The 18613-nt window shown below is 40.4% G+C and overlaps 1 protein-coding gene and 1 long non-coding RNA gene across 9 annotated transcripts in view; one reads left to right on the top strand and one right to left on the bottom strand.

The window, feature by feature from the left end:
- Window positions 1-289: 289 nt before the first annotated feature.
- Window positions 290-13680, bottom strand: LOC132362613 (uncharacterized). Of its 2 annotated transcripts, XR_009502411.1 has the most exons (4): window positions 13283-13680; window positions 12929-13036; window positions 1327-1501; window positions 290-516 (listed from the first exon to the last, which is right to left on the bottom strand). It is a non-coding gene; the product is annotated as an uncharacterized LOC132362613 (long non-coding RNA). The 2 variants fall into 2 exon arrangements; XR_009502410.1 differs by having other exon boundaries at window positions 12929-13680.
- TCERG1 (transcription elongation regulator 1) overlaps window positions 13184-18613 on the top strand; it is a 59003-nt gene continuing 53573 nt past the window's right edge. For all 7 annotated transcript variants that reach the window (XR_009502409.1, XM_059917403.1, XM_059917404.1 and 4 more), the window contains exon 1: window positions 13184-13264. Coding sequence is in view for 6 of the 7 variants with exons in the window: in XM_059917403.1 (XP_059773386.1) it covers window positions 13206-13264 (59 nt within the window). In the remaining variant the exon portion in view is untranslated. The remainder of the gene's footprint in view (window positions 13265-18613) is intronic.

Below are 18613 nucleotides of genomic sequence, written 5' to 3' on the forward strand. Positions count from 1 at the left end.
TTCAGTTTCAATTTGTATTGGTTATTTTTACCAGAAATATCCATTATGAATTGGACACTAGACTAATAGTTTGTATTTATTACTTAGCTAACCTGTGAGAAAATTGAGAGCAGTTTATGCAACAGAGAGAGCCAGGTAAAACAGAGAGAAAGATTCAGACATGAGAGATAAAGACAGCAAGAGGAGGTCAAATAATAAGAAAAAATATTATACTTATAGAAATGGTAATAGCTAATGTTTATTGAGCACTTACTATGAGCCCTGTTCTAAACACTTTAAATAGGCTTACATTCATTTAACCCCCACAGAAACTCTGCGGAGATAAAATTATTATTATTATTTCCATTTTAAGATGGGGAAACTTTGGCACGAAGAGTGGAAATAAATTGTCCCAAATTATGCAGCAGGTAAAAGGCAGATCCAGGATTCAAACCCAGGCAACCTGTGACAGAGAAGCTGCAGCAGTCCTTGTATATTGCTTGCTTACTTCTTGGTATTGCAGCACTGAAACATCCCCTGGAACAAAATGGTGGGGTGAGTCAAAATGTCCTTCTTCCATCCCATGCTTTGCTGCTACCTGAAATGCCCACCACATTGTCTGTGCCTAATACAATCACATGCTTCCTACAGGGGAGCTGGCCTGACCTCAGGGAGGAGGGGCCACTGCCCGCAGGGCTGGGTCTCCTTACCCTCTGCTGGGCTTCCCAGCATCTGAGCTAATCCCTGTTGGAAATTTTATCATCTGTGCTGCAGTTTTTGCTTCTTAGTCTTCCTCAACTAGACCATAAGCTCCTTGAGGGCAGGAGCTGGGTCTCATTATACTGTTTCCATTTACAAGTGTAGAACTGTACAAGGTAGAAAGGCTATGAATGAATGTGTCATTTCACTAATAGTGAATTCCACTAAAAGTGATTTGCTTTATTATTTACTTTTTAGTATGATTACTTTGGCCTAACAAGTTCTTCTGCATAAAGGGACCTGTGACCTTTCATGTTAGTTCTGGAAACTTCCTAATTCAAATCTCATGAAGTTTTGATGTTCTGATGCAAGTGACTCGGCTGTGGGTAAACTATTTAATTTCCACATTCCTCCATTTCTGTTTTGTTCTAAAAATCCTACAGTATCTGGTTAACAAGGAAATTTGAATATGATACAGAGAGTCCAAACCCAGCAAGTCTATTTAGAATTTATGTCTGTGACTATAACTATATACTTGATCTTGAAGGTTGGAGAAGTTATCCCTATGTAACCCAGGCTGCCCCAGTTAGAAATCTTAATGTGGCCTAAAATTCCCCACCTGTTCCACACTCAAATCCAATCACTCACCTAGTTTTGTTGATTCTACCTTTTAAATAGCTCCTGCTCTGGGGCAGTGCGGGAACCAGCAATCTGTCAGGTGAGGTGCCCCGGAGGAGGTAGAGCACACGTGCATCTCGAGAGGTCAGGCATGAAAGAAGGCTGGCGGAAAACAGCGCCGGCGAAGGGAGACTGTTGGCATGGCCTTTGAGATAAGGGGTGAAGTAACAGATTAGGTATGAAAGCTAGTCATTTTCCTTCAACATGTGTCACTTTGCTGCCTTCCCTTCTCTTAAATTGTCTTCACTTAGCCATTAGCTTCAGCAACGCAGATCTTCGGGGGCTGAGGCTTGTATAACTGACCATTTTGTGTTTCAACAATCATCATAATCTCATTGAGATTTAAGAACCCTCGGGAGTTCCCTGGTGGTCTAGTGGTTAGGATTCGGCACTTTCACCGCGGTGGCCAGGGTTCAATCCCTGGTCCGGGAACTGAGATCCCTCAAGACGCACGGGTGCGGCCAAAAAAAAAAAAAAAAAGAAATAGGAAAAAACAACAAAAAAAAACCCTCGCTTTGCTTCCACCTGAGTGGAAGAAAGAGAATAGAGGTATGTTCCAAATGGAATATGCCAATATTTCAAGCAAGGGCTACCCACAAAAAAGTTTGCAGAAAAATGGACAAATAGCTAAAAGTTTCTAAAGTCTTCTTTTTTGATATTACACCTTCAACCTCCTTGTTTAATTACAGGTGATTCCATCCTGTTTTACAAAATATATTTCTGAAAAGTTATATACATATATATATACACACACACACACACACACACACACACACACACACTTACATGTAATAAGGACGAATCTATAAAAGATTACAAATTCACAGTTACACTTAACTGTTTGTTTAGAGCTTATCTTTGATGATGTATTTGCAACATTTCATATCTCTGGTCTTTGACCAACTCAAATCAAATAACTTCTAATTGGAAAAAAAAAAAAGCTCCTGAACCTGTCCCCTCTTCTCCAGTCTTGCTGTCATTGTCTTAGCTCAAAGTCTCATTACGGTCAATCACAACAATTTCTACTGTCGCAAACTTGCTCTATTCTAACTCATCATACTGACTGTAGTCAGCAAATCTGATCCTGTCACTTCCCTACTTGAAACCCCTGAATAAAAACGTATTACCTATGGAATAAATATAACCTCACCCACCTTTCTAGTTCATCTCCTGCCACTCCCCTGTACATCAGTGCTTTAGTTCCCAAAATTGCTCCCAAAATGCTATCCTTTAATGCATCCTTTCCTGGTCCTTGTTTGCTTCCTCAGTTTCCATCTTCATAGTGGACTTTCCCTCCAATCAGAGCCCCTGCTTCTGTGTTTCTGCCTGAATTCCCAGCAGTATGGCATAAAGATTCAGGGCAAATGCAATAGTGTGGAATTGCCTGACTACACCACTTAAACTGTATGAGTTTGGGCAACTCAATGAACCTTTCTTTTTTTAAAAAATTTTATTTATCTATCTATCTACTTATTTTTGGCTGCATTGGGTCTTCGTTGCTGTGTGCGAGCTTTCTCTAGTTGTGGAGAGCAGGGGCTACTCTTCGTTGCGGTGCACGGGCTTCTCATTGCCGTGGCTTCTTTTGTTGCGGAGCGCGGGCTCTAGGCTTGCAGGCTTCAGTAGTTGTGGCGCGCAGGCTCAGTAGTTGTGGTGCACGGGCTTAGTTGCTCCGCGGCATGTGGGATCTTCCCGGACCAGGGCTCGAACCCATGTCCCCTGCATTGGCAGGCAGATTCTTAACCACTGCCTCACCAGGGAAGCCCTCAATGAACCTTTCTAATTCTCAGTTACCTCATCCATGAAGTGGGGATAAATTGTTGCCGCATATGATTGTCATGAGGACTTAACTGGGAAGTTCCATGTAAAATGCTTGCATGTGGTAATCACTTAGTCAACACTAGTCATTTGCCATGGCTATGATTTGGTTTATCTACTTCCTCTTCTAGGCTGTGTACTCCATGGACAGCGACCCGTTTCTTTAGCATCTGTGATAGTTCCTGGCACACAGTAAGTGTTCATCAAATGTTTGCCAAATGGACAAATGAATTATCTTCTGAATTCAAAATTAGAACACTTGGTCTGATACGTTTTTGTAATGGAGAGGAGTTCATGTAACTTCTAAGATGGAGTTATTGCTACAGCAATAACAAATTATTACTTTACTTTGTCCTGAGACTGGTGTGGTGCTTAATGATACACTACAGATGTTGAGTTTTGTAAATTTTAAGAGACAGAGCTTTCAAATTGAACTGAGGAAGCACAATGTTGTCAAGACTTGGGTTCTAGTCCTGTTTTTGCCACTAACTGGATATGTGACTGTAAGAAAGTTAATAATCAAACTCTCAGGGTCTCTGCTTCCTCATCAAATTTGTGCAAAGAATGTTGGACTAGATGATCTCAAAGATTCTTTTTAGCTTTCCAATTAACTGCTTTTGCAACTTCGCAAGGTGGCAATTTGGGGAAATTGTGTATGACAGTATTTAAAACAATTGCATTATAATAGAGTCTTAAATATTACTTTTATGAAAAAAAAAATAAAGACTAAGAATGTTCTTTAGCCAACTTGAACACTTTCCCTTGGGTCCCAGGATTGCTTTAGGGACACACTGTCTAAGACAGTACACCCATTCATTTTACTATGTGTAGGGAAAGTACTTGTTGTTTTAGCTAGCTAATTAAAGTCTTTTAAAAATAATGTTATCTTTTAGAGCTGTCCTTTCACAGCTTTCAATCATAACACCTCTTAAAATAAACAAAATCCTTAACTTCCTAATTAAAAAAATAACCATTATGTGAGGATTCCTGAGATGATGTTGTTTTAATTTTGAAAAACAGAAAAATTTTAATAGTATGATTTTAGAGCTGGAATGAACCCCAAAAGACATAATTGTTGTTGCTAGAAGAAGGAAAGCGAAATGCCTCACCAATTTAGTAAGATAAATAGCAGTTACTTTAAACAATGCGTTTGATTAACAGTTTATATTAATGAACCAAGAGATTAGAAATGTGTCATTGAGTATTTTGGAACAAATCCAGAGTTTCTTTGAGTTAAACCAGTAAAATGCATATATAATACAATGGGCTTAGGTATAGTCATTTATGTTAATAAACCAAGAGATTGCAAATGAGTGGTTGATTATTCTAGGACAAATCCAAATGAGGGTAATCCTAGGGAATGTGATTATCATTTAATAAGTGGAAGCCTAAATAATTATATGGTATTCTATTGGGAAAAAATTGTGGAAACAAAACATAGATGGTCATCGCAGAGTACTGTACTCTGTGGCTTGCAGATCCCAGGAGGTCCATGAAATTATCTTAAAGGACTGCAAATTCATGAGCTCACTAATTATTTATTGTTTGTTGACTGAATCAGCCAATGATGTTAATAATAAAAATGACTTCCTTTCTGTTTGCTTCCTATAGAGTGGAACAGAAAAAAACACACCTCTTTTTAAATTTCCTATTAGCTAGAGAAGTAAGCTTAGCTATATATACAAGGAAGAGGCTCTTGGGTGGGACGGGGAGTTCCCCAATGCAAGAGTAGGCAAAGACGCTCTAAGTGGAAAGTATATCTCTATTTGGAACAGTGAATTTTCAGACTATCATGACCCAATCCCATTAAAGATTCAAATCAAATAACTTACTGCCCTTGTTCTGGTCCAATCACATTGAGCTGCTTTCTGATAATTTTGCTTGCTCTGTAAATCTGCCCACAGAGAGGATAGGAACGTCTGGCTCACCTGACAGGTGTAATTCTCTGTAAATAAATTGGCATTCTGGTTTATTGAAATGGATCTTTGGTTCTAGTGTTTGTTTGTTTTTTTAAATAAATATATTTATTTATTTATTATTGGCTGTGTTGGGTCTTCATCGCTGCGTGCTGGCTTTCTCTAGTTGTGGCGAGCACGGGCTACTCTTCGTTGCGGTGTGCGGGCTTCTCATTGTGGTGGCTTCTCTTGTTGCGGAGCACGGGCTCTAGGTGCGCAGGCTTCAGTAGTTGTGGTACATGGGCTCAGTAGTTGTGGTTTGCGGGCTGTAGAGCGCAGGCTCAGTAGTTGTGGTGCACGGGCTTAGTTGCTTCGCAGCATGTGGGATCTTCCCGGATGAGGGATTGAACCCGTGTCCCCTGCATTGGCAGGTGGATTCTTAACCACTGTGCCACCAGGGAAGTCCCTGGTTCTAGTCTTATTTTGCCAAGAAAATCGATTTGGAGAACTGTAAAGCTAGGAGTACAATCCTTAACCACACGTATTTCCCAAGGTCAAGGGTACCTTGGGTGCTCTCTTGGCACTCAGGTAACTGAGCCTTTTCTAGGGACATTTCTGTGCACTGCTTGCCCTGATCATTGGATCAGCATCTTGTCCAACCCTCTCATTTTATAGATGGATAATAAGGCATATATCACAATATGGCTGTGGTTTCCACCCTCTGCAATTGGCATCATTGAGAGTTAGCTATCTGGAAGCTGAAAACGTATTTTAAAAACTTTTTATTTTGAAATAATTTTGGATTTACAGAAGAGTTGCAAAGTTAATACCAAAATCCTCTGCACCCAGCTTCCCTTGGTGTCAACATAACCATGGCACATTTATCAAAACTAAGAGGTACAGGGGACTTCCCTGGTGGCACAGTGGTTAAGAATCTGCCTGCCAATGCAGGGGACGCAGGTTTGAGCCCTGGTCCACAAAGATCCCACAAGCTGCGGAGCAGCTAAGCCCATGCGCCACAACTACTGAGCCTGCACTCTAGAGCCCGCGAGCCACAACTACTGAGCCCACGTGCCACAACTACTGAGCCCGCACACCACAACTACTGAAGCCCATGCACCTAGAGCCTGTGCTCCGCAACAAGAGAAGCCACCGCAATGAGAAGCCTGCGCACCGCAATGAAGAGTAGCCCCTGCTCGCAGCAACTAGAGAAAGCCCACACGCAGCAATGAAGACCCAGCACAGGCAAAAATAAAACAAACAAACAAACCTAAGAGGTACAATACTAACTAAACTACACACTGTATTCAGATTTCCATGGCTTTTCCCGCTAGTGTCCTTTTTCGGTTCCAGGATGCAGGCCAAGATCCCACATCGCAGTTAGTTGTCATGTTTCCTTTGTTGCCTTAAACAGTTTCTCTGTCTTTACCTGTCTTTCATGACTTAGCCACTTTTGAAGAGTAGTGATCAGGTGTTTTGTAAAATGTTCTTCAATTTGAGCTTGTTTAATGTTTCCTCGAGTTTAGATGGAGGTTACAGATTTTGCGGAAGAATAGCACAGAGGTGAAGAGCCCTTCTCATCATGTCATATTAGGGGTGCATGCTGTCACTGAAGATGTTAATCTCCATCACTTGGTTAAGATGATGTCTGTTGGGTTTCTCCACTGCAAATGTAAGCTGTATCTGGTGGTCATTAAGTCTAACTTACACTCAAGGAGAGGGGACTTAACTCCATCTTCTGAAGGGAGGACTGTCAAAGAACTTGTGGACATATGTTAAAACCGCCACAGTGTTTTATAAATTTGGGGTGGAGATAGTTGGAGTAATGCAATATCCTGTTTCTCCTTAAAGTTTCACCCACTAATTTTAGCACTCATCAGTAGACCTTGCCTGCAGCAATGATTACCGTGGTGTTCTAATGGTAATTTTCTGTTTTCCTCATTCCTTTCATGTTTATTTAAAAACAAGGTTTTAAATGGATATCTATTTGTACCCCAGTGTGTTTTGTGACCTGGTGTCTTTTTATCTGGCTCCTCAATTTGGTCAACTTGGATAAGTCCTTCTCTTGAGGATATCTTTTCTTCTAGAAGACAGATTCACAAGTTTCTTATCCCCTTCCTTTTGTAGTCATCAGATTTTCTCTAAGTTTTGGCATTAAAAAAAAAAGCATACAGCATTGTTGGCTTTCCAACAAAAGGTCAAACATGAGTTAATTATATCTCAATTTTTAAGAAGTCAAACATGGGATTTTTGTTACCTTAATCTCACTTATGAAGATGTTTTTACTCTTTACGTGTGTTGGGGTACATCATATCATCTCCTTTACTTTCTCATCGACTGTCCAACTAAAAACTAACAATGTAAGCAGACACATTTTGCTGTGTATCAGTTTAAATACTTTTAGGCAGCTTCCTATAGTTGAATGTTTCAAGGGCTTAGAACATTTTCTCTATGAATGGACGATTTCAATATTAAAAAAGTAGAGAGGATAGTATCATAAACCCTCATCTCCCCATCATCTAGCTTCAACAGTTATCAAGGTATAGTCAACCTTGTTTCATCTATAACCTGCTGCTCTCCCCTCACATTCTCTCCCTGACCTTGCTGCTCCCCATTCTTGTTTATTTTGAAGCTAATCCCAGATATTATTTTATCCGAAAGTCTTCAGTAGGTATTAGAATTTGTTTTTTTTGGTGTCAACTAGAAATGATAATCATTAACTAATTTGCGCATTGACTTATTTATTAACTGGCACTGAGCTATATTCAGGAGAACCTGATTAAAAAACATGAATGCATTCCTACTCTCTTGGAGTCTGTATTCAACTGCACATTGAAGTTACTATCTGAGCCACCTTAGTAAATTTCTTAGTTACCTAACTTCTCTTTGTCTCAGTCTCTTGATACGTAAAAGAGACAGTGATGTTACCTTACTTAGATGATTGTTGTGAAAAGAAAATGGATAATGTATGAAAATTCTAGCATCAAAAATGATTATTGATTGTAGCTAATTGAAACGGATTGAATAACTGAAAACCCGTGAGTCTGTAATAATACTTAAAGAAGTCAGAAAAAAGAATCTGTCCCCAGTTGAGATGACTATCAAACCATGATTTTATTTTGAAAGTTGATAAATAAAGGGAAAGAACTAAGCATTTATCCTCTTTTAGCATAGAAGCTGTATTTGGGGGCAATAGCCCCTGTTGTTGAAGGAAATCTCTAATTTACAGAAGAATTGTTAGCTAGTAAATGTAGAAAGTAACATGTAATTAGAAAATCATTATTTTGCTAGCCCTAAGGAAAGTATTGATTCAGGAAAAGATAAAATCATTAAACCATTAGGTTCATGGTGGATAGGTAGGGTGACCATTTGTTCAATTTTGCTGGAGATGGTCTTGGTTTATGACTGTTGTCCAAAAGGGATTATTAATAGTGCAGATAACATTCTGATTACAATGTAAGGATTGAGCTGTCATAACCTTAACCCAATGTCAGTGATTAAGGGTGGGTAATTTAGATATTCATGTGTCTCCTGGTATGATGTAACTGAAATACACAGTACTACTTATGAAGTCCTCTTGATAAAAATGTTCAATTTATATCTGATCAAGTCTTCAGATCTAACTTCCAACTTATAAAAAATACAAGGGTTAGAGGAGTCAATCAGACAGATCCAAAAGGTGGAACTGGCCTGGGATCTTCAGCAAGTCAGTGTCATGAAAAAACGGACTGTTCTAGGTTAAAAGGGTCTTAAGTGACATAGCAACCAGATGCATTACATGGTTCTGAATTGGATCCTGATTTGATCAGAACCAACCAGTTGAAAAGGCCATTTTAGGGACAGCTGGGGAAATTTGAATATGGATTTGGTATTACTGCTAATTTTGTTAGAAGTGAAAATGTTATTTTTGATATATAGAAAACTGGAATTTTTTAAAAGAGATAAATACTGATGTAGTGAGGGATGGAATGTCATGATGTTTATAATTTACGTTAAAATACTTCATAATTAAAAAGAATAAAGTGAGTTGACAGGAAAAGAAATAACGTAAAATATGTAAAACACATTATACACATAATGCTCAATGTTACAATAGGTAGTAACAAGTGCTTGGAATGTTACAAAGGCATCTTGTGTGCTATAGGAGAATATGATAGGGGAAATTACCTAGATGGGGGTGGCTAGCAGTCAGATTTTCTCTCTGAAGAATGCTTCCTGGAGGAAGTAATTGTGTAAGTTGAGACCTGAAAGGAAGTGTGGTAGGTGAGATGGCCCCCAGTGATACCACCTCCTGGTATTCAGCTCTTGTGCAATCCACTCCCCTTGATTGTGGGCTGGATGTATTGACTTGCTTTAATGAATAGAGTATGGGCAGAAGTGATGGAATTTCACTGCTAATATTAGGTTACAAAATGTCTGTGGCTTCCATCTTGGGTATTCTCTCTCTGTCTCTCTCTCTTCCTCTCTTTCTTAGATTGCTCATGCTGGGAGAAGCAAACTGCCATGTTGTCATCAGTCCCGTGAAGAGACCCATGTGGTATGTCCTCAGTCTAACAACCCACAAGGAAGTGACACATGCCAACAATCATGTGAGTGAACTCAGAAGCAGATTCTATCAATACAACCTTGGGTGAGTCTTACCCCTGAGCCTCAGTGTCCCCATATGTAAAATGGGGACAATATGCCTGCCCTGCAGGGGATTAAAAATAGTGTATGCAAAGTACCTACCATGGGCTTAAGATAAGTGTTCAAAAATGGTAGTTATTAAGAAAAAAAAAACTGACTCAGCATTGGAAACACTTCTCAAGAGTCACTTCTGAAGAGTGACTTCATAACAAAGACTTAGAGCCCTGACGGTATTAATCAGTTTTGAGCCAACACTGCCTCTTCAGTTCACTTTGATATACTAAATGTTAGGATCTATAACTCAGTTACTGCCAATTGGGCAAAGATGGTACTTGTTTTTTTGTTCTGTACAGCTATGCCCATCTGTAGTATCTGAAGAGTTATCAGGCTTTGACTACAGGAAGTCTATTTGGTTTCTTAAAAGAGTCACTGAATTTCTTTAATTCTTTTTTTACATTGATTTAATAAAATGGTTCACTGAAGACACAGCTCATATTTGCATTATGTTTTTAATAACTATTGAGTGCAAAATACCTGAATTTCAAGGACATGTTTATGTGAGCAAACTATAGTAGTGAAGCAATGAAATGATTTTATATCTATCTATCTATCTATCTCTATATCTATATCTAATATGTGTGATACGTCTACATATGTATATATGTCTGCCCCACAAGGCATTCTTCCATCCATTCAAACTGACAGTTTGTTGTCATCTTTTATTATATGCCAGTGACTATCTTTCTGTAAGGTATCCATTTTGAGGTGGGTTTTTTTTGTTTTTTGTTTTGTTTTGTTTTCCAGCAGTGGGGATTAGTCTGTCTTGAGCCATCTATATAAGTATTATTTTTGGAATAGTTTGCCAGGACTTGGAGATGCATGCTGATGTTGAAAAAGGGATCTAACCATTCACTCTCATTCAAGCTCCAGTTTGTTCAAATGTTACGTATTTAGTGAAATTTTAGCCATACTTTCCTTTTTCCAGACGATCATGGTCAGAACTGTGTTCAGCCTTTATCACATTTTATCATACTTAGTTGATTTTGAATATTTAATTGGCATTCAGTATAGCATGGTACTTATTGAAATACTGTAGTTCACATACGATAAAATTCACTCTTTAAAGTGTACAATTCAACAGGTTTTGTTTTTTTTTTAAATTAATTAATTAATTTTATTTTTGGCTGTGCTGGGTCTTTGTTTCTGTGCGAGGGCTTTCTCTAGTTGCGGCGAGCAGGGGCCACTCTTCATCGCGGTGCGCGGGCCTCTCACTGTCGCGGCCTCTCTTGTTGCGGAGCACAGGCTCCAGACGCGCAGGCTCAGTAGTTGTGGCTCACGGGCCTAGTTGCTCCGCGGCATGTGGGATCTTCCCAGACCAGGGCTCCAACCCGTGTCCCCTGCATTGGCAGGCAGATTCTCAACCACTGCGCTACCAGGGAAGCCCTCAACAGGTTTTAGTATATTCACCAAATTGTGCAATCATCACCACTATCTAATTTTAGAATATTTTTATCATCGAAAAAGAAATCCCATACCCATTAGCAGTCACTCCCCACCCCCATCCTGGAAATCTACTTTCCATCTCTATGGATTTGCTTATTCTGGATATTTCATTAAATGGAATCATATTGAGGCAGGAGGTAGATGGGCCCCCCCAGGGTTAGCAATTGGAGTTCATTCCCTGTGAACAGAAACTCCAAAATATCAACAGCAGGACAATTGAGAGAGGAGGCTGGGCCCTGCCCAGATAAAAGATAAGAGACCACATATTTCTCATTCTTGAAGTCAAGGAGACCTTCCCGACTAGAAAGCTCCTTGGAGGTCAAAAGGGGAATGATGTCAAGTCTACCCATAGGCCTCTTCGCTGGAATCCATCTTGACTGAGAGATGTGCGCACACACATGGGAGGATCCTGAGATATACCAAATACGGACTCTGAACCAGGCAAATCAAAATGATTGGCCAAAGAAAACCCGTAAGAAATACCCCACATAAATGATTGTAAACTACCACGAGGACACGACTCTATCAGCCAAGATTGAGGCAGGACATAGTTGGCCACACACCCTTACCAGGGTAAGCAACTGGAGTTCGTTCCCTGTGGACAGAAACTTCAATTGCTTACCCTGCGGGGGGGCCCACCTATCTCCTGCCTCAATATGATATGTAGCCTTTGGTGTCTGGCTTCTTTCACCTAGCATAACGTTTTCAAGGTTCATTCATGTTGCAGCATGTATCAGTACTTAATTATTTTTTATGGCTGAATAATATCCCTTTGTATAAATATACCATATTTTTAAATCGATTCACCAGTTGTTTGGACATTTTGGCTATTGTGAATAATGCTGCTATGAATATTTTTGTACAAGTTTTTGTGTACATGTATGTTTTCAGTTTTTCTTGGATCACGGTGTTTAGCAATGGGCTTTGCTGACATACTGTCTCAGGTTTAAAGCCAGGCTCTGCCATTTATTAGCTGTGTAAACTTGGACAAGTTACTTAACTTCTCTCTGCCTCGGTCTCATCTATAAACTGTGGCTATTCATAGTACTCACCTCTTATAAGGCCTTTTTATGAGGCCTAAAACAGATAATACATGCAAAGTAATTAGGACAGTGCTTGGTATATATGCTTAAGTCTGAGTAAAATATATCTATTATTAGTTTAATATTTTGAGTTCCTTAATGGTAGAAATCATCTTCATCGTGACTTTGAAACTCCAGTGCCTAAAGTTTTTTTTTTTTTTTTTTAATAAAAAGATAAATGAATATTCAGAATTCCTTCTGGGTATCAGGGTATGCTAATTTCAGACAAGTGTATTTTGAAATTGAAGGACAGATGGTTTAAACTGTAAATTGCCGAGGCTTGCCTCCCACAACTTACTTAATACAGCAACTTACAACACTTCTTAGCCTGCAACTAATTATTTAGTACAATTTGAGGTATTCTTGTAGTTAGTAATATATTATTTAATAACACGTGTATAATCCGGTGGTGCCTTAAGACTCCTGATTCTGAAAAGCGGGGAAACGGCTCATTTCCACAGCAACTCTGTGACTGGCTTACCGGCGACCCAGGTCGATTTTTGATTGGCTCACGCAATGGACATGGTCTCGGCCCGAGCCAATATGTCCAGTATGAGGCCAATATGGCTCCACAACTGACTTTTCTGGAAGCCGGCAGACACGTGGCTACCGCAGGCCGAGCAGTACGTGGGAGGACCCAGTTTCACTTACCGCGAGAGGGCGCCGGCAGTTCCCCGTTGCTGAAGTCTCGTTTCCCATAAAGCCTCCGAGCGACCAATCAACTGGCTGTCTCCATACCGCTTTCAAAGTCGGCGGGCCCTTTCACCAATAATAAGGCAGATACCGTCATCAGCTCGAGGATTGATGGAAAGTCTGACCAGTCATTTCACAGATCTCTGCTATCTCCGCCTCTCTCGCGCGAGATTGACGATCCGCCCGGCCAATAGGGGACGCTGAGGCGGCGGGTGGAAGAACGCGGCCCTCTGTAATGGCGGAGCGTGGCGGGGACGGGGGGGACGGTGAGCGATTCAACCCGGGGGAGCTCAGGTAAGGGCGCTACTCTACCTTACATCTTGGCGCTCCGGCGTCTCAGGGGCTCGGCCCGCCGCGCGGAGGGCCGGGGTGGAGGGTGGGCCGAAGACGCGCGGCGACTGGGGGACAGGACCGCATGGGATTGGAGAAGGGGGAAGGGAAGGCGGCTTGAATGAGGGAGCCGGGCCGGGGCTGGGTCGCGGCCTCCTGCACGTTCTCGGGGCGCTTCCTGCAGTTTTCGCGGGGCCCCGGCGCCCTTCGCGGCCTGCGGCCCTTCGGCCGGACCCGGCGTTCCCGCTTTGGGGCCCCGCCTCAGGCGCGGGCCGCCTCAGCCTTGCTCCCGGCGCGACGCCGGCGCGGGCCCAGTTTTCCTCCCGGAAGCCTTCCACGCCGCAGGCAACTCCCCGGCTCGGCCTTCTCCACGCCTTCCGCCGCCCTTTGGGGTCCCCACGTCTGCCCTGTTCCTTCTTCCCCACAGTGCTTGCTTTTCATTAAGTTCGTGCGGCCTTCCTTTCTCTTATCCTTTGGTTTCTTACCCCGTATTTGTGAGTAGTAACAATAGCAGCAGCCGTTTGTTAGGTGCTTCCAGGGTCCAGAGGACCCTTTCTTTCGACTTGTCTCTTGTGATCCTCACACCCATCCTTTGGAGTAGGTGCTGTTCTTATTTTGCAGGCCCCAGTGCAAGAGCCATCTTCAGTTAAGTGATTTGCCCATCTTACAGGTGAGGAAACTGAGCCTCGTAGAGGTTGGGGAAGTAGAACCGGCTCGGTTTGGTGGAATCGTGGCTCCAGGAAGTGGCTTGAACCCAGGCAGCCAGGCTCGGTGCCGTCTTCCATTCCTCTCCCTTCTGTTTGTCTGCTCACGCCATCGCCCTAAGGATGGCAGTGACCTTTCTTGCCCTGGTTTTTCCCTGCCTCTGGAATTTGTAATTAAGTGTCTTGGAGAGAAAAATCTTTAGTCAGTGGTTTTTAAGGAAAACGAGGTACTGAGCTTTACGTGTATTTGATACTTTTTTTTTTTCTTTTTTAATGTTTCTGGGTGGGAAAATTGTCATGTCAGATGTTCAGCTCCCATTCTGAATTGTGCCAGTGTGAGTCTTTGAGAATGAAAAAGCGCAGAATAAGTTATGAGGACTCTGGTATTGTCTAGAGCACCAGATGAAATTGTATAAGGAAAACGGGTATTGTTACTCAGGTTTTCAGGGAAAAAGAAAAAGTCATGTCTTTTAGATTCTGAATGGTCACAAAAATTCTTACTTTGGCAGGAATAAAGTCTTATTTCAGGGATGTATCTCAAATCCTTTAAACCCCACGTGTACACTTCAGTAATGAGTGATCAAAGTGCATTGCCAGGGTCGTTCAGTGTTAGTGATGAAAGATTCATTCCTGATTCTGATCTTAAGAGGTTACTAGTCTTACAGGTTTATTTGGGAACATTACTTTGCATTTTAGAGAGTATTTTTCTTCAGTTTTACAATGAGTAGCCTTTTAGACTTCGTTAGTAGTAGTCTAGACATTGTTGCAAAACTGATTTGAATAGGGCTTTAAATTAGGTGTGTTCTGTTGGAAATGTTTTATACCTTAGCCTGTTGGGTTGGAAGTTCCTTCCAGAGCATATTGTAGAGTTTTATTTTAACATTTGTCATGGTTTAAGAGAAATTAGTTGTTCTTGTGGCTTCTGATGGCAGAAATTGGGGCTTAATTTTTGTATTTGTATTCCGAATGCATGTCATGGTGTGTCACTATCATAAGGCCTGAAGAATAAGGTGTTCAGTGTATATATATTGTAAATAAATGAATAGAGGAGATTTAGAGGTGGTCCGTTTAGTGGACCCACATTTATTAAGTGTGTGCAGTGTGAGAGTCACTGACCTAGGTGCTGGCAGTAGAGTCTGGAACCAGACTAAAAACCTTTTTCCTCAGGGACCTTCCATGCTAATTAAGATTGATCTAAATTCCAAACTAACCACATCAAATGAGGAAATCAGCCTGCAAGTGTGAAGAGACTTACACAGGGTCACCGAGGTATTGGCAGGGTCTGGATTAGAACCTAGGTCTCCTCACTTAGTCTTCCTTTTAATTTGCCTGCCATATATCAGCATTTAAAAAATTTTTGCTCTTCCTGTTATATTAAAGTATTTGCAGACTTGTCTTCACCATTGGGAAGATTGCATATCTGAATTTAGTACTTCTAAGGAAATACATTTGTTTTTGTAAAAAAATTTTTTTGTGTTTCTGTTCATGCAAGTAGGCTTCTGTTTTCCTCAAGATTGAAAGTGGTAGGAATGCAAATAACCTACAATAGACAGAATTTATTTGGAGTTCCAAATGCCTTTCTATTCCTTTATGGTTGAGGGCCATTAAGATTTAGAGTTATATTTGTATAGGTCCTTTACCCAGGGCCTTTATTTACTTATTAGTGCTTTATGACTTATGACAAGGTACTTGCAGTCTAAATTTCCTCAGCTGTATAATGGGAATAAGAATATGTTGGTGTTACCACTGACTAACTACCATAAACAAGTTCTTTTTCTGTGCCATAGTTTCCTCTGTAAAAATGGTGCCAAACTTATCTCATTGGGTTGTTGTTAGGATTGAAAGACTTAGTACAAATAATGTCCCTAAAACCGTACCAGGTATATAGGAAGTACCCAGGGTTCACTATCATTATTAAAACAATAATTGAACACTACCATCCTGGACACTGGGATGCATCACTATAATAAGGAGAAACTATGTACTAGTGGGTAGAGATAATGCAAAAGTAAACAAGTGAGATTTTTTTTCATAGCATTTATCATAATTGTAAACTCAAATTGGGTAATGAAATAGAGAGGGGCTGGGAGAGACTAGGGTGAGAAAGGAGTTTAAGGTGAACTTTGAGCTGAGACTGAAGAGTGAGTCAGTTATATAAAGATCTGGGGAAAAGCATGCCAGGCAGAGGGAACAACTGCAGAGGCTTCAGGGTAATCAAGTAGTTGATCAGAAAGACTAGAGTCTGTAGAGAGGTCAGCAAGGGCCAGGTTATATAGAGCCTGCTAATAATAATTATAGTAATAGTAATAGTTAACACTACTAATATTAATACCATTTAACAGTAATTTTAGTGTTTTACTAAATTATTAGTATTTTACTAATACTATACTGATGTTACAGCAACAGCAATAGTAGCTAATACTTATGTGCTGGGTGCTGTTCCAAGTTCTTTATTAGCTCATTTAATCCTCAGTGCAGGTCTGGTGAGGTTGTAGTGATGAAGCAGTGTATATAAAGAGCTCAGCACATACCTGTGCTATACATACCTGACATCAGAAAATGGCAACTTGAGGCTGTCGATAGAGGAAATTATGTGAATTTTGCCGCCATTTTCATGGCAGACTTTGAAAGCCATCTAGTCAAATTGGCCACCAAGTGCTTTTCAGGTAGAGCACTATGCTAGATTTTGTGGGGGAATGAAAGTAATGATAGTTAAAATAGTTTACTGTGTACCAGGTACTATCCTAAATGTTTCATGGGGATTATCTCATTGAACAGAGAGAGGTTTTATTTCTATTCCCCCCCGCTCATTTACATCTGAGTATATTCAGGCTCAGAAAACATGTGAACAGCCTGACAACAAAAGGCAGAGCCCTGATTTGACTCTTCATGGTTTTAGAACCTAAAATGCTTAACTTCAAGTTATAACTAGGAAGTGTGAAATTCTAAAGAGAAATAGTGTAGATTTTTTGAAAAGGAAGAAGCAGATTCAGGAAATCTAAGATTAAGACACATTATTAACTGAAGGCTGAAATGGAATATCTTTCCTTGGTGGTTAAGTTTTTTCCTGCCCCAAAGGTTAAGACATTGCTTCAATAACAGTGACCATCTGTCTTTTGGGAGTGCATATAATTTGAAAAAGACTGATTATTCTTTTTGCAATCACTTTTAAACTCATACTTTCTAACATTGAGTGTAGGATCATTTGCAGATTTGGTGAAATATATTTGGTATGGTAGTTCTGGATGTGTTTACAATCCTGGTGCTCTCCTAGAAGGCAAATTGGTTCTTTATTAGGATTTTTTGTGTCAGAATTGAATTACGATGTGGAAAATTTAGAGGGGTAGTCTTAAGTACAGGATTGAAAAATGTAGGAAAGTTGGAAGAGCCTGGTGAGGAGAGAGTATAAGAATGATTACCATCAAATGTACATGAGGAATATAATTGTTAATCATCTCTTGAGCACTGAAATGTAAATTTCATGTATAATGGAGAGATTATCGTAGCTACTTGGAAGACTGTGATAGGTGCTCAGTAAATTGACTGGCAAATTATAGTAAAGATTTTATTAAGATTCTATATACTCTATTTGTAAGATACAGTATTACCTAGGTGTTCAATGGTACATTCAGCAAATACTTATTGAGCCTTACTATGGGCAGGCATAACTATGTGCTGGAGATATAAAGGTGAACAGGACAGACAATTCTTGCTCAAAAGGGGCTTAGATAGAAAGCATGGTATAGCGTTTAAGAGCCATTCACCTGTGTTTGAATTCTGGCTTTACCACTGAACCAGCTGTATGGTCTTGGGCAAGTTATTTTACTTTTGTGCGCCTTAATCTGTAAAATGAGGTTGATAAAATCGATCTCAGGGTTGCTATGATGATTAAATAACTTAAAAAGAGCTTATGGTTACTGCCTGGCACATACTAAGCACTTGTTAGAGTTAATAATTTTTTTTAAAAAGCACTTAGGAGATAGATAATGCCATCTTATGTGATATTGCTTATCTGCTTGAATGCCATGGAGAAAATACAGTAGGGTGTTTAGCTAGAGATTGAAGGGTGGGGTGGGGTGCAGTGTACAGAAGGGCTTTCCCTTTAGTTAGAGAATACTAATGATCTCTTAAGCTGCTACCCTCCCCTGCTATAAAAACCTTGTATTTGGAAGTAATTTCAAACTTCCAAAAAGTTGCAAAAACAAAAATAGTACGCTTAGTGTTAATATTTTACCTGTTCTGCTTTATTGTTTGGTCACATACATGCTCTCTCTTTCTCTGAGCCATTTGAGGGTAAGACACACACACACACACACACACACACACACCATTTGAGGGTAAGACACACACACACACACCATTTGAGGGTAAGACACACACACACCATTTGAGGGTAAGACACACACACACACACACACACACACACCATTTGAGGGTAAGACACACACACACCATTTGAGGGTAAGACACACACACACACACACACACACACACCATGGCCCTTTACCCCTAAATGCTTGAGTGTTTATTTTCTAAGGATAGAGATCTTCTCTTAAAATACTTTAATCTGTTGTCCATATTCCAGTGTTGTCTATTAATCCAGTATGTC

This window comes from Balaenoptera ricei, chromosome 3 (genome assembly GCF_028023285.1).
Source record: "Balaenoptera ricei isolate mBalRic1 chromosome 3, mBalRic1.hap2, whole genome shotgun sequence".
NCBI lineage: Eukaryota > Metazoa > Chordata > Mammalia > Artiodactyla > Balaenopteridae > Balaenoptera > Balaenoptera ricei.